A 15,080-nucleotide genomic window follows, 5' to 3' on the forward strand; every position below is an offset into this window, starting at 1 on the left:
TTGTGATTGTTGGTTAAGAGTAAAGCACTTGAAATTTACTTCCCATTCTGATTTAATTTGTTTATACATTATTTTCAAGAAGCATTTCTTCAAAAGTATTGATAGGGAATTGTATAAGAAATGAAATCATGATGACAAAAATGAGTAGTGCAGGACTGTGGTCATGTTTGGTGCCCCAAAACGATGGATTTGATCTTTTAAAGAACTGAGCTGCACAGAAAATAAGACAAATACAATTAAACTGGGGTTTTAGGGCATCCACATGTTAGCAGGGGGATCTTAAAGTGGGTGTTTTGATTTACATGTGTTTTTACCAAACATACTTCGATTAAATAAAATCAAAGTATCTCGTTTGGATCGTCTATAGCCGGGCTTATAAAAAAAAGACAATGTTCTTTTTACCCCATCAGGGAAGAAGGCTCGCACCTTTGATCTGGAGGCTATCTTTGAGCAGACCCGGAGAACAGCAATCGAAAGGAGCAATAGAGCGTTAGGTGAGTGAGATTCTATGCATTTGAGCACAGTGTGAGTGTAGCTAACACAGTTGTGTGTGTGTGTGTGTGTGTGTGTTTGTGTGTTTGAGTGTGAGTGTAGTTAACAAAATTGTGTGTGTTTGTGTGTGTTTGTGCGTGTGCGCGAGTGTCTATGTGTGTGAGTGTGGTTATAGTTAACACAGTTGTGTGTGTATGTGTGTGAGTGTGGTTATAGTTAACACAGTTGTGTGTGTGTGTGTGTGTGTGTGTAGTTAACACAGTTGTGTGTTGCCTAGAGGAAAGACGACAGGATGAAGCCCAGCAGAAGGAAGCAGGGAGTTCTCAGAAGAGCAAAGTCAGACCGGTAGCTGCATCCACCTGCAGGGACAAACCTGCAGCAAAAAGGTAAATCATTTAAATGTGCTTCAACACGGACAGTTAACGCCAGGATATAGGCTGCTTGTACAGGTTGTGAAACCTGGAAGTGAAATGGACAAGGTTGTTTTCAAGATTTTGAGATGAAAGAAAGCAAACACCCTTTCATGAAGGCTTTGTAGGTGGTTTGGTACTTTGCATGTAAAAAAAAGGTCCTTACTCACCTTGATAGAAGTTATGCAGTCGACTGCAGCCTGTTTCAGGCATATGTTCAAATCTCCATTATCCTGAATTGAGCAGAAATGCAGAAATTATTATTTGCATTCTGAGTTGGGGAAAAAGGTTGATTGCCTTGATAGAACTTGAATGTAAAACCTTATAAGGTAAATGTAAAACCTGGGCGACCGGTTAAGATACATGATTGGGACACACAAGATCGGTGGTCCCCGGTGTAGCCACAATAACATCCGCCCCTTGAGCAAGGCCCTTAACCGTGCATTACTCCAGGGGAGGATTGTCTCCTGCTTAGTCTAATCAACTGTACGTCTGTCTGGATAAGAGCTTCTGCCAAATGCCAGTAATGTATAATAGCCCTTCAGGTTTTTCTACCCAAATAGTTGTCCTCACAAACATGTATTTTCTTCTCCTCAGAAAATAGGATTTGCCAAGATAAATGTCCTCACAAAAAGGGGTTTTTCTGCGCAGATAACAGTGTCCTCACAAAATGGCCGCATTGCAGTTGGAGAATAGCCACTGACGTCCTGTCTTCCTGCAGGCCGCAGGAGAGTAGCAGCAGTGGGGACAGCAGCGATAGTGGTTCTGATTCCGACTCCAGCTCCGACCTCATTGGCCCCCCCATCCCCTCCAAGCTTGCTACCCACGGAGACCCCGACGACATTGTGGGCCCCCCACTTCCTCCGGGGTATAGAGGCAGTTTGGCGGACGATGATGATGACGAGGAAGACATGCAGGACGAAGACGATGACGTATGCGTGGTTTGGTATCGTCCTGGCTAAATGTTACGAACTGGTTCATTCATAACATTCATAAACTATACATTCAAACTTTAAATGCTTGAAGTGCAGGTCTATGGCATGCTTTGATATAGCAGATTTGGTGGTTCTTGTTCACATGATTAATATGTGCTTGTTGACTTTGCATAAATGTTAAATGAAATGCATTGGTTCTACCATTGTATTGTAAGCCAAGTTTACATCATGGCAGGGCCGCGAGGCATGATTCTTGGTGCCCATATTGGTGGCCATTTTGTTTAGTTTTTTTGTTCCTGGGTTCAATTGCTGTACGCCATTTGTATTTATTACTGTGCATTCTGGGTATTGAAGTAAAGTTTACAAGCCCATCGATGTTCTCTTTTTTTCCTTTCTCACAGAACCCAGTCAAAAGAATTCCAGACACGCATGAAATCACACTGCAGCATGGCACAAAAACGGTAAGACATCCTTTCATACTGTAAAAGCCATGCCAGGAGATTCAGTCATTGACTCCAGGGAATCATTAGCTACAAAACCTGTTTGCATGTTCTGTAATGTTTACCTTTATCAGAATGTTTACCTGTGACGGAATGTTTAATGTTTACCTTTATCAGAATGTTTACCTGTGTCCGAATTATTCATGTTTACCTTTGTCAGAATGTATACCTGAGATGGAATGTTTACCTGTGGCTGAATGTTGAATGTTTACCTGAGATGGAATGTTTACCTCTCACCTGTGACACTCAGGTATCCGCTCTGGGCTTGGACCCCTCGGGTGCTCGGCTGGTTACCGGGGGATACGACTATGATGTGAGATTTTGGGACTTTGCCGGGATGGATGCTGCTCTGCAGGCCTTTCGATCCCTGCAGCCCTGTGAGTGGTACGTTCAGTTATGTATTTTTCAATATTATCTAAATATTTTTTCTGTATCTATTAGCAAGACTCCATGTGTCACACCCTTTGTTAGTTTGTTTCTTTGCAAGTGTTGGTTTAGCTTAGCTATGTATTGGTAGCTGCATCTCTTTCAGGTTAGCTAGTTGGCCGCACAATTACGTACTTGATAGCTGCATGTTGAAAGTTAAATGATTAAAAGAGCCATTTCTCTCTAAGATGAAATTGTCGATCCAAGTTTTTGCTTTTCTTGATTATTTATTTCTGCAAAATTGGCAATGACCGAAATATTGTTCCATTTAAGTTTCTCCAGTACAATTGTACACGGTGGTCTCTCTAGTTCTGCTGTAAATGGCAGCTTCTCTCTCTCTCTCTGATCTCCCTACAGCCACCAGATAAAGTCCCTGCAGTACAGCGTCACGGGCGATGTCATCCTGGTGGTTGCAGGCAGTGCTCAGGCTAAGGTCCTGGACCGGGATGGCTTCCCAGTTCTGGAGTGCGTGAAGGGGGATCAGTACATCGTGGACATGGCCAACACGAAGGTACGGTCATCGCCAAGAGGGTCCCTTTCACCCATAGAAGAGTAGGACCAGGGGGGCAATGTCGTATCGCAAACCTCTCTTGATATTATCTGAGGATTCGACCTGACGACATCGGAACCAATCGGATAACACGCTGGACAGACATCTTCCTTTCTGGAAAATAATTTGTCAGTATTTCTAAATGGCATTTTGTAAAACTTAGTTATTTGGCATACAGCTTTTCTCATAATGCATGGAAACTACGAGCACTCTTGTTCCTTCCCAGTGGCCTTTGCGATGGGTCATTGGTTTTCCACCAAGAGGAACAATTTAGAGGCGGGATGCACCAGTGAAATGTTCTTGAAATGGAGACGGAGCGAGTGATATTTGGTCCCAGAATGACAACGCTCGCTCTGTTTGTTGTCTAGACTTCATTGAAACAAACGTGTTCTATAGATTTATTTCTTGTCATTCGGCTGTTCATTTGCTAATGTTGCTTCATGTTTGGATTGGGTGTAAGTCAAGACCTGTTATAACAGTAGTGACCAGTACTTCCGCATTTGAATGTGTAGTTAGGAACATTGAAATGACATTTTTCTGGTCTTACAGCTTAAATGGTTAATATGTGTTCTGTTGCTTTATTCTCTGACATATTTCCGTTGCCAGTGAAACGCTATTGAAGTGAGACATTTTTCTGACCCCTGAAACAGGGTCACACTGCAATGTTGAACAGTGGCTGCTGGCATCCAAAGATCAAGGAAGAGTTCCTGACGTGCTCAAACGATGGGTGTGTAAGAAGTCATACCCATGTAATCACCATGCATGAATATAATCCCACAATGAGTGCTAATAAGTGCTATTACCAGGCATGTCCTCAAAGTGGCACGGAGACGAAAATGAAATTCATGATTCAATTGGCACTTTATCATTTCATTTTCATGTTTTTCATTGCGTTTATTGCACCGTTCCACAGCCAGGCACTTATTCATGTATGTTTAAACCCCTCCGTTCCCCTCAGTACGGTGCGTACCTGGGACCTGAACTCGGAGAAGAAGCACAAGTCCGTGTTCAAGCCCCGCTCCCTGCAGGGTAAGAGGGTCACCCCCACCTGCTGCTCCTACAGCCGGGACGGAAAGCTCATTGCGGCCAGTCGTAACTGTGATATTCCACAGAGTATCTGAACTGGAAGAGGTGGAGACAGAGACAGACATGGGTAGAGCAGTACACCAGTACAGCCAGGAGGGGGCGTTTGGCTCTGAACCGGAGAATAGGCCCATGGACACTCACAGAGGCCCCGAGGATGACACGACTGACCTTCCTGAGCCAGAGGGTGAGTCCAAAACTCTGCCTTCCAGGCGTGTTTAGACTGTTGGTATAACAGCATAACAAACATATTTATCTGAAAAAACACAAGGCTGCAATTTGGGCTGTCTTTGCGGCTTCCTCTCCCTGATATGGAAAATGTATCTTGTTAAAGTGGAGGTTTACACAGATGAGTCACTTCAGCATAACAGGCAATTTGCTGGCATCAGATTAACCAGCAGGGGTCGCCTAACAGCTGGGCCTCATCTTGCAACAGCGACCCCCAATGGCTGATGCGGGACCTGCAAGTGCACATGGTCATGATTTGTTTTGACAAAGATTTTTTAATGCTATTTTATTTGCTCGCTCTTATTTTATCTCTGTGAAACACCTTGGTTTTTTATTTGCAATAAGTGCTAAATGTTTACGTTTATTGCTTGCTCTGCTCTTATTCTCCTTAGCTACTATCAATTTCTCAATTCATTAGTGGCCCACTTGACTCCAATAGGACACCAAATTATATTTTAATTATACCAAATTATAAAATAAGTCCTATTCGTTTTTATTTAATTCATTAAATTCTGGTTTGAGACATTCTGACTTAAGCTTCAGGTATTCTGCTATGCCTCAAGGACCGTACATGAAATATTGATTGCAAGGATTTGAATAGCATTAATCCTTCTAGGTTCTTTCATTCCAGCAATCGCTTAAAATGTGCTGTTGTCAATGGATAAAACTGTGCACATTTAGTCAGTGACATTGAAAAGGCAATACTGATCTTCTATGAATTGTAATGTTACATTTGATATGTGGTGAAAATACGTGTGGAAATGAGTCAGGCCTGTGTGTAGTTGCGCTTTAATGGTGGAGCCTGTGGTGGTGGCTGGAGGCCTCCACTGCCGATGTTCCCCTGGTCCAGCAGGGTTTGTAACGCTGTGGTCCTGTAGGTGAGAGCAGGAGAGAGGACGCTGTGTACACTTCAGGCTCCGCCTCCTGCATCTCAGTCCAGATCAAGACCGTCTCCCGGGGGCCGAGGCCTGCCCATGAGCAGGTATGACTCAGCCGGGGACCGTCAACTCCGGCCCTCAAATCCAAATCCAGCCCGGGTTTTCTTATCTCCCGGGTAATTACTGCTAATGATTGGCCGGACAGTCTTCACACCTGACTCCCAGGGTTGCTGATCCCTGCAGTTGGCTCCAAATGAAAAACTCTTCAGTTGTAATGGACCAGTTTTTAATAATTTGAAGAGTAGGTTCTGTAATGTTTTGGAATGTTTTTTTTATGTTCCCCCGGGAGGCTGAGAGCGCGGTCCAGCAGGGACCGGACACGGTCAGATTGACTTTTTTATTCATTAAATAGCATTACTTGCACACCTGGGTAAATTTCATAATTGTTTTGCACTTTTCTGTGCTCAATTGATCTTGCCTGTTGCAATTGAGCCAACCAGAAAAGTATAGAATCCAGAACAATTACGTAATTGACCCAGGTCTGATCACTCGTATGTTGTATATGGTCATACGCTGGCCATGTATGCTTGTATGCTATGCTATGCTTAACTGAGCTTGTCTGGTGTATTGGAACCTATGAAATACTCTCAAGAAATGCGAACCCCACCTTCTGGTCCTCTTGGTTAGCCCAATTGCACCAGGCAAGATCAATCGAGCACAGAAAAGTGTTTGAATCCAAGACAATTACTTAACTGAGCCTGGTCTAGTAGCTACAGGCCTACTGGACATGGCAATTATGTGTCCAATAACATGAAGAATGGCTTCCCTCAGGTCAGCGCAGGACGCCACTTCATCAACGTGATTAATCTGGAGGACGAGGATCTGCTGGAGCACCTGCCCTCCCGCCAGGCTTCTGCCTCCCCGACCGGGCCGACCTCCACCCCCGTCTCCCCCCACACCCACCGGCCTGGAGCTCCTGGCCCAAATCACACCTCCACTGAGCAAATGACTGTGGAGACTGTGCTCGACACACAGCTGGGTAACTCTAACCCTGACCTTCTAAACACTAGACACAACTCTAACCCTTCAGAACATTGAGAAATTACTGTGGAGACTGTGCTAGAAACACTGCTGGGTAACTCTAACCCTAGAGCTCCATCCACACCAAGAGCTATAACTATGAAGCTAACTATAAAAAGTTTGTTTCTTTTATCGTTCTAACTGAAGTGGATGTCCACACCTATAATGACAACGATAATGATGGACGATTTTGTTGATCACTTTCAGAGTGATTTTTTTTCCAGCTGCATAAACGATTTATACACAGACAGCCAATCGAAATCCATCCAGATTTACAAGGTGTCATGTTCAAAATGGCAGATGACAGAGCCGGGAGACTATTTAGAGAAAGTTTTGGTTCATCAGCATGGATACTCACATCGTTATTGCAGGAGTTATAGTTTTTGGTGTGCACGGGCATACTGAGTAAATGACAATGAAGGCCATGGTAGACACACAGATTCTCCAGTGCCTGTGACACTGAATGGTTCATTGTATGTGTCAGTTTGCTTCTGCTTGGCTCACAGCCCATTACAGATGCTACTCTCATACAATTCAGTAAGCCTTGAAGCTTTAAAAGTAATTTTTTTTTTAAAGCTCCGTTTTTTAGGTTGCCATTATTTAGGTTGTGGTCAATGGTTTCATTGAGTTACTTTTGAATATTAATTTTATTTTGAAAATACACGAGGACAATCTCAAGTTTGCAGCCTGATTTGTCGTTTGTCCCGTGGGCTTGTATTGTGTCTGTAATTTCACTGGCGAATTCAGGTCTGCACGCCTCCTATCTATTGCCGTGTGTTACACCCGTCTACAAGGCACAGCTTCGCTCTGTAATTTCACACCGGGAATGATCCGTTTGCTTCTTCCAGAACCCAGTGAGAGGCCCAGTCCCCCTGTGATACCGGGCCTGTGGGGCATCTCTGAACCCGGCCAGGATAAGGAGCCACTCGGGCTACTCGTGGAGATAGAGGTGCGTAGCCCACCCCTGCTGCCCGGATTACGATCTCCCAGGAATTTGAAAAAGGATAGACTCTTTATTCAAAGTCCAAATGAGGCAACACTACTGTGGGAATGCTAATGCTAAATGCTAATCCAATAGAATAACAGTGAAGGCACTGGTCTGGTGTTGGTTTAAAAAGATTTGCTGTTGTGAATGTGTTAAACAGATGTTTTGTTTTGTCTTGTTTTTCCTGCTTACAAATTCAGTTTAGTGTCGCCCACCCGATGAGTTTGCCAGAATTATTTTTTGGTCTGGGGCAGAAGGGGTTAATCGCAAGCCATTTTGTTGGTAGGCCACACACAAACTTTAATGAACTAGGAATCTCTGTTCTTTTTCGAATAAAACTTAAGTGTCAAAAGTCTTCAGACTGTCACTTCAGCACGTGTTAATGCTGTTTTTCTTGTCTAAACTGGTCCTATGACCAAGTTATGATGCCGTTTAAACATATCGCCCCCATCCGTGCCCACCCGACTTTGTGTCTGTGCTGTTTCTAGAAGTTTCTGTCCGATACGATGTGTGTTTGTCACCCTCCAGCCTCTCAGCCTCCCCAACTCTTCGCGTCTCGGTCTGGGCCTCAGGGACTCTTTGGGCCTCAGTGTGAGCTTCAGGGACGTGGAGGAGCAGAGCACCAGCAGCAGGGGTGGTGTGGGAAGATCAGCAGACGGTAAGAGGCAGCGTGCATCGTCGCAAAGCCACGTTAGTATACAATGCTGTGTTTTCAGTAGCCAAAGCAAAATCCCAATTCTTTTAGAGGGGGATCTCATAGCTGTTACCTGTGCTGCAGGTGTGAGGGTCCAGTTTATTAGTACCTTTTCAGGAGCTCTTTCCTGTTTTCATAGCTGTCCAATCAGGGTATCCCGTCAAATGTTACCTTTAGGCCTTTAAAGGGTTTCTGGACTTTCTCACTGTGTCACTTGTGCCTAGTTACGTAATGAGGTGAAATGACAACAATTCAATTTAGCCTTTCATTTAATCTCTGCATTGAATGCCACAACTTTGTCAGAGCAAACTACCTGCTAGCCTCTGCAAGACATCACTTGTTTACTGAGGGCTAAAATTGTAAATTTCTTTTGCAGCTTTTGATTCCATGATGGAAAGGTCTGGAAAGTAAGTGTGTGCTGCATTCAATCCATATACTGTGTGCTAAAGTAGAACGCTCTGTCCCCCTTCCACACATTCTCATTGATATAGCAGCTTTATCCAAAGCGCTGTACAATTGATGATTCTCATTCCCCCTTTCATACACACACACACACACACACACACACACACTCACACTCCAACGGTGATTGGCTGCCATACGAGGTACCAACCAGCTTGTCAGGAGCAATTGGGAGATAGGTGTTTTGCTCAGGGAAACTTCGACACAGTCAGGGCAGGATCGAACCGGCAGCCCTGGTGCAACGACTGCTCTTACCATCATGAACCAATGTCGCCCCATATCACCATATCAGGACAGTATCACACACTATCCTGTATCGCACACGATCCTGTATCACATACTATCCCCATGTTACACACTCTCCCCGTTTTGCACCGTTTCACCCAGCCTCTGACCTCTCAGGTTTTCAGACGGGCCTCTGGACCTGAGTGACACGGGCGACACCCTGACAGAGTTGGGCGGGCTGAGAGGTGCCTCCACCTATTCACTCGGCCCATCAGACTCACTGAGAGACAGGTTTCTCAGGTAACAGCCCAGTGGGAGCCAATCAATACTCCTAATCACTCAGCATATTCCAGTCACATACATGATGCACAACTGTGTGTTAGCAGGTCGCTGGTCGAACGTTTGACGATGTTAAAACGTCCCGATTAATTTCTGGTTAATTTCAGACTTGAGTCAAATCCATCATTGTTTTGGATTCAAATACTTGTCTGTCTGGTCTGGTTCATCTCTACTCTGTAATAGACGGGGTGAGCAGAACAACATGGGGGTGGAGGAGGAGGAGCAGCGAGAGGAACTGCGGGCATGGATGAAGAAGAAGCAGAAAGAAAGGATTGCAGAATACCGCAGACAGAGGGAGGAGAAGAGAGAGCAAGAGCACCGGCCCTTCACACCTTCGTCCACTCAGGTCAGGCTGTGCATCGTGGTCCCAGCCGACCCAGCTGACCCTGCTAACCCTGCTGACTCTGCTGACCCAGCTGACCCAGCTGACCCTGCTGACTCTGCTAACCCAGCTGACCCTGCTGACTCTGCTAACCCAGCTGACTCATCTGACTCTGCTAACCCTGCTAACCCTGCTAACCCAGCTGACCCTGCTAACCCTGCTAACCCTGCTAACCCAGCTGACCCTGCTGACTCTGCTAACCCAGCTGACCCTGCTGACTCTGCTAACCCAGCTGACTCAGCTGACTCTGCTAACCCTGCTAACCCTGCTAACCCAGCTGACCCTGCTAACCCTGCTAACCCAGCTGACCCTGCTGACTCTGCTAACCCAGCTGACTGTGCTAACTAACCCTCCTGTCCCTGCTAACTCAGCTAACTCAGCTAATCTGCTAACTCAGCTAACTCACAAAACAGCCAGAGAACTGATGAGAACAAAACTGGGTTTTTGTCATAAACTTATCAAAGTATTTTAAATGCAAGCAGCCATACAACCATGCACCCTTCTCCTGCTGAATGGCTGAAGCTAAGCAGGTGTGGGCTTGGTCAGAACTTGGATGGGAGACCTCCTGGGAAAACTAAGTTGCTGCTGGAAGTAGTGTTGGTGGGCCAGTAGGGGACGATCTTCCCTCTAGTGAAATAAATCCCAATGCCCCAGTGCAGTGATGGGGACACTGTGCTGTCGGAGATGCCGTCTTTCAGATGAGATGTTAAACTGAGGTCCTGACTCACTGTGGTCACGACCCCATTCTATTATTATTATTAATATTATTAAATATGGCTAGTTTTTTTTCTCAGGGTCTGCATATGTCTGAAAATAATATCAGACCTTGACTCAACTGTCTCTGACCAAACCTAAGGTTACTGGCCTGACCCAAGGTACACTGAATAACAAGCCGTGTCTTTAACGCTACCTTCCTTTAATTAGTCATTAATATGCTTCAAATAGGCTAAATAGTGGTCTAAATAGTATTGTATGTATTTACGTTAATCTGCTCTGTCTACAGAATCTGACCTCCAGAGATCTTTCTACCAACAAGAAAATGAAGGAAAAGAAGGAAAAGTGAGTGCTTCATGGAACCATTTTACCTTACAGACTCACTTTTGACAAACTGTACCCACAAATATATATATATATATATATATATATTCATGTGCAAATATTCACCAACATAACTGCCATTTTAACTCTTAAAGAAGATTTTGTGTTCTTGTAGTTTGTACTGTCGGCACTTCTGATCATGGCAGCCATTTTGGAGCACTGTATGTGTCGAGGTCTGTGTGTTTAATGTTGTTTGTTGTCGAGCAGGACATTGCTGCTGGAACACCACACCCTCAGAGCCCGAGAGGCCTGTAGCTTGATTACAGAGCTGCTCAAGCCGTCCCCAGCCCTGCCCACCCTCACTAAGGCCCAGCCCTCACAAAGCACCAATCAGAGCAGCCGCAGGCCCAAGGCCCAGCCCTCACAAAGCACCAATCAGAGCAGCCGCAGGCCCAAGGCCCACCCCTCACAAAGCACCAATCAGAGCAGCCGCAGGTCAGCAGCTTTCTGTGCCGTTATTACCTTTAAAAGTATTAAGGACGCTGTGCACTCAAAATATGATTTCTTTATAAGTTGTAAGTTATATTGGTAAATTATAGGTATACAGACGCTGCGACTTTCAGTTGTGATCATTAAGATCATTCATTATTATTTTTTATCCTGAGTTCCTCCAATTGTAGTTGTGTGAGTGCTGGGAGTTGTAGTTGTGTGAGTGCTGGGAGTTGTAGTTGTGTGAGTGCTGGGAGTTGTAGTTGTGTGAGTGCTGGGAGTTGTAGTTTTGTGAGTGCTGGGAGTTGTAGTTGTGTGAGTGAGTGTAACCAGGTCGGAGGGCTGTGTGTGTTCCAGGGCTGCTCCTCACGGCTACAGCAGGCCTGAGGGGAGGAGGGGGAGGGACGCTCTGTTCCACACATCTGCCTCTCCTGGGAGGACCGCAGGAGTACGGAGCATATCTGCCCAGCGTGGAGAACATCAGCTCACCACCCGCCGTATGCACAGACCTGGTGAGCTGTTCTCTGGGGGTTCAGGCCTGGTGCCTTTCTGCTGCTCTGTAAATCATAAATAATAATTTGTTATTTAGTTGAATTTGGCATTTAGTTTATCCAAATCGACTTAGGGTTGATTAGACTAAGCAGCAATGTGGGGTTAAGGGTCCAACAGCTTTACGGATCTTAGTCTTCTGTAAAATATTTCTGTATCAAAAAAACATTGAATAGCCCTCACATATAGGGGTAGCAGGGTATCCTAGTAGTCGGGTGTTTGACTAGTAACTGTAGAATTGCTGTTTCGAGCTCCTGGGGGCACATGAGGCCATCCACTGAGGAGATATTTTAAAAAGTAGTACGGCTTGTTTTTACGATTTGATCAATTGGCAAGTGACTAGAGTAAGACATGTTTAACCTTGAAGCATTAAAAGTGTAGGATGGTATGCTGTAACTCTTTCTGTAACTCCTTGTGGCTCCTGCAGGTGCACTCCCAGATGCCCGTCTGACGAGATGGGGTGTACAAGACACCAGGGGCAGGAGACCGGGCAAAGGTTTGCCCCCTTAATTAGAGCAATTTAATTAACCACTGAAAACATCCTCTGTGTGATTCTGTACCAGTGGGAATATCATGGTGTAATTGTTTCATTGGCTGGATAATGGGAATAGGTTTTGACTAGCTTGGGAATATCATGGTGTCATTTTCTCATAGGCTGGATTATGGGAATAGGTTTTGACAGGCTTGGGAATATCATGGTGTAATTTTCCCATCGGCTGGATAATGGGAATGGGTTTTGACAGGCTTTGGAATATCATGGTGTTATTTTCTCATAGGTTGGATATTGAGAATGGGATTTGACGGGTTTGGGAATGTCATGGTGCAATTGTCTCATAGGCTGGATAATGGGAATAGGTTTTGATAGGCTTGGGAATATCATGGTGTAATTGTCCCGTAGGCTGGATGAAGGGAATACGGCCACCCCTGAAGGAGGACAGGATGAGAAGAGAGAGGGAAGTGAGAGAGGAGGTGGAGGAGGAGAGTGATGACGAGCAGCTCCTGAGCCCATGGAACCCTCCTCTGGAGATCCGACGCTTGCTTGGCCTGGACAACCAGGTCAGACTTGACCCCACTACACTACACATCTCCATTAACCCCCACAAACATCACTGTAGTCTTCATCTGCATTAACCCCCACAAACATCACTGTAGTCTTCATCTGCATTAACCACCATACACATGACTGTAGTCTTCATCTGAATTAACCACCATACACATGACTGTAGTCTTCATCTGCATTAACCACCATACACATGACTGTAGTCTTCATCTGCATTAACCACCATACACATGACTGTAGTCTTCATCTGCATTAACCCCCATACACATGACTGTAGTCTTCATCTGCATTACCCCCCATACAGATGACTGTAGTCTTCATCTGCATTAACCACCATATACATGACTGTAGTCTTCATCTGCATTAACCACCATACACATGACTGTAGTCTTCATCTGCATTAACCACCATACACATGACTGTAGTCTTCATCTGCATTAACCCCCATACAGATGACTGTAGTCTTCATCTGCATTAACCCCCATACACATGACTGTAGTCTTCATCTGCATTAACCCCCATACAGATGACTGTAGTCTTCATCTGCATTAACCACCATACACATGACTGTAGTCTTCATCTGCATTAACCAGCATACACATGACTGTAGTCTTCATCTGCATTAACCACTATACACATCACTGTAGTCTTCATCTGCATTAACCCCCATACACATGACTGTAGTCTTCATCTGCATTAACCCCCATACACATGACTGTAGTCTTCATCTGCATTAACCCCCATACAGATGACTGTAGTCTTCATCTGCATTAACCACCATACACATGACTGTAGTCTTCATCTGCATTAACCAGCATACACATGACTGTAGTCTTCATCTGCATTAACCACTATACACATCACTGTAGTCTTCATCTGCATTAACCCCCATACACATGACTGTAGTCTTCATCTGCATTAACCCCCATACAGATGACTGTAGTCTTCATCTGCATTAACCACCATACACATGACTGTAGTCTTCATCTGCATTAACCACCATACACATGACTGTAGTCTTCATCTGCATTAACCCCCATACACATGACTGTAGTCTTCATCTGCATTAACCCCCATACACATGACTGTAGTCTTCATCTGCATTAACCCCCATACACATGACTGTAGTCTTCATCTGCATTAACCCCCATACAGATGACTGTAGTCTTCATCTGCATTAACCACCATACACATGACTGTAGTCTTCATCTGCATTAACCACCATACACATGACTGTAGTCTTCATCTGCATTAACCACTATACACATGACTGTAGTCTTCATCTGCATTAACCACCATACACATCACGGTAGTCCTCGTACTGTCTAGACCACAGATATCAACTCCAGTGCTGGGGGGCCACAGTGACTGCTGGTTTTTAGGTTGTTCCTGGCACCAGTGGTTCATTCAAGTCATTGATTGGCTAAATAATCCACACATCTTGTTCTCAAGGCCACAATTGGCAGCTGATTGAAAGCCCCACAGTCACTGTGGCTCCCTGGGAATTTAGTTTGACACCCCTGCTTTAGATACATCCAGATCCTTCATGTGGGGGGATATGTCTCCTTTACATACCTAATTAAGGCTTAAAGGTTTTTATATTCAATCATAACAATCTCGGCCCTTGCTTATCCCTGGCTTTTTGTAGATGGATAGATCTTCGTAAGTGGTTGAATACTAATGCTCTTCATGGGTGTAAGTGGGATAGGATGTCACGCTGGTGTATGGTGCTCTCTCCTCAGGGCTCTGTGGAAGAGCGGAGTGGAGCTCCAGGGAGTGGAGCTGGAGTCTGGCTGAAGGGGCTGGACAGGGACTCCCCCTCTGAGAGCACTGGCAGTATCCTCAGCAAACTGGACTGGACCGCCATCGAGAAGATGGTGGCCGAGGAGGACCAAGTCTGATCCAAAGATAATTTATATTGTGTGTGACAGTTAAACTGTCACATCTCTCAGGTTTACAGTTGTTGAATTGTAATATGAATTTTTCTATTTTGTTTTGGTACTTTAAGTGCTCTGTACTGTCAGTAAATACTGTAAATGTGATTGTGAGTGTGACCTTTAATGTTTTTTTAATGTGTGATTGAGTATCAGTCACAAAGAATGCCATAAATCTCTTTTAAAAATGATGCCTTATACAAGGAGCCTGTGGTGGTGCTAGTGCCATTGGTGTTTCCAATAAAACATTTTAAAACCAACATTTAACAGATTGGAATGTCCTTAAAGATGGCGGACAGACAAAGTCAGAGGAGATAAAGACTGGAATGAGCCCCAGGCGT

General features: G+C 44.8%; 1 protein-coding gene across 1 annotated transcript; it reads left to right on the forward strand.

The window, feature by feature from the left end:
• The first annotated feature begins 784 nt into the window (after positions 1–784).
• On the forward strand, positions 785–14,846 carry LOC133141459 (uncharacterized). Its single transcript, XM_061262032.1, has 20 exons — positions 785–837; positions 1,624–1,834; positions 2,239–2,298; positions 2,588–2,721; positions 3,121–3,274; positions 3,964–4,040; positions 4,272–4,405; positions 5,503–5,606; positions 6,334–6,541; positions 7,431–7,531; positions 8,096–8,225; positions 8,638–8,668; positions 9,126–9,248; positions 9,471–9,633; positions 10,673–10,728; positions 10,975–11,202; positions 11,554–11,708; positions 12,173–12,241; positions 12,644–12,801; positions 14,548–14,846. Exons 1-20 carry the CDS (start codon positions 785–787, stop codon positions 14,704–14,706), a joined length of 2,508 nt encoding a protein of 835 aa, XP_061118016.1. The 3' UTR covers positions 14,707–14,846.
• Positions 14,847–15,080: the final 234 nt, after the last annotated feature.

The sequence above is a fragment of the Conger conger genome, chromosome 12, assembly GCF_963514075.1.
Source record: "Conger conger chromosome 12, fConCon1.1, whole genome shotgun sequence".
In the NCBI taxonomy this organism is placed as follows: domain Eukaryota; kingdom Metazoa; phylum Chordata; class Actinopteri; order Anguilliformes; family Congridae; genus Conger; species Conger conger.

Bases quoted from the DNA above. Each gene is read 5' to 3' on its own strand.
- LOC133141459 (XM_061262032.1), top strand. From the start codon at position 785: ATGAAGCCCAGCAGAAGGAAGCAGGGAGTTCTCAGAAGAGCAAAGTCA. The intron at 4,406-5,502 runs GTAACTGTGATA...GTGGTCCTGTAG, and splicing joins AAAGCTCATTGCGGCCAGTC to GTGAGAGCAGGAGAGAGGAC. The intron at 6,542-7,430 runs GTAACTCTAACC...TGCTTCTTCCAG, and splicing joins TGTGCTCGACACACAGCTGG to AACCCAGTGAGAGGCCCAGT.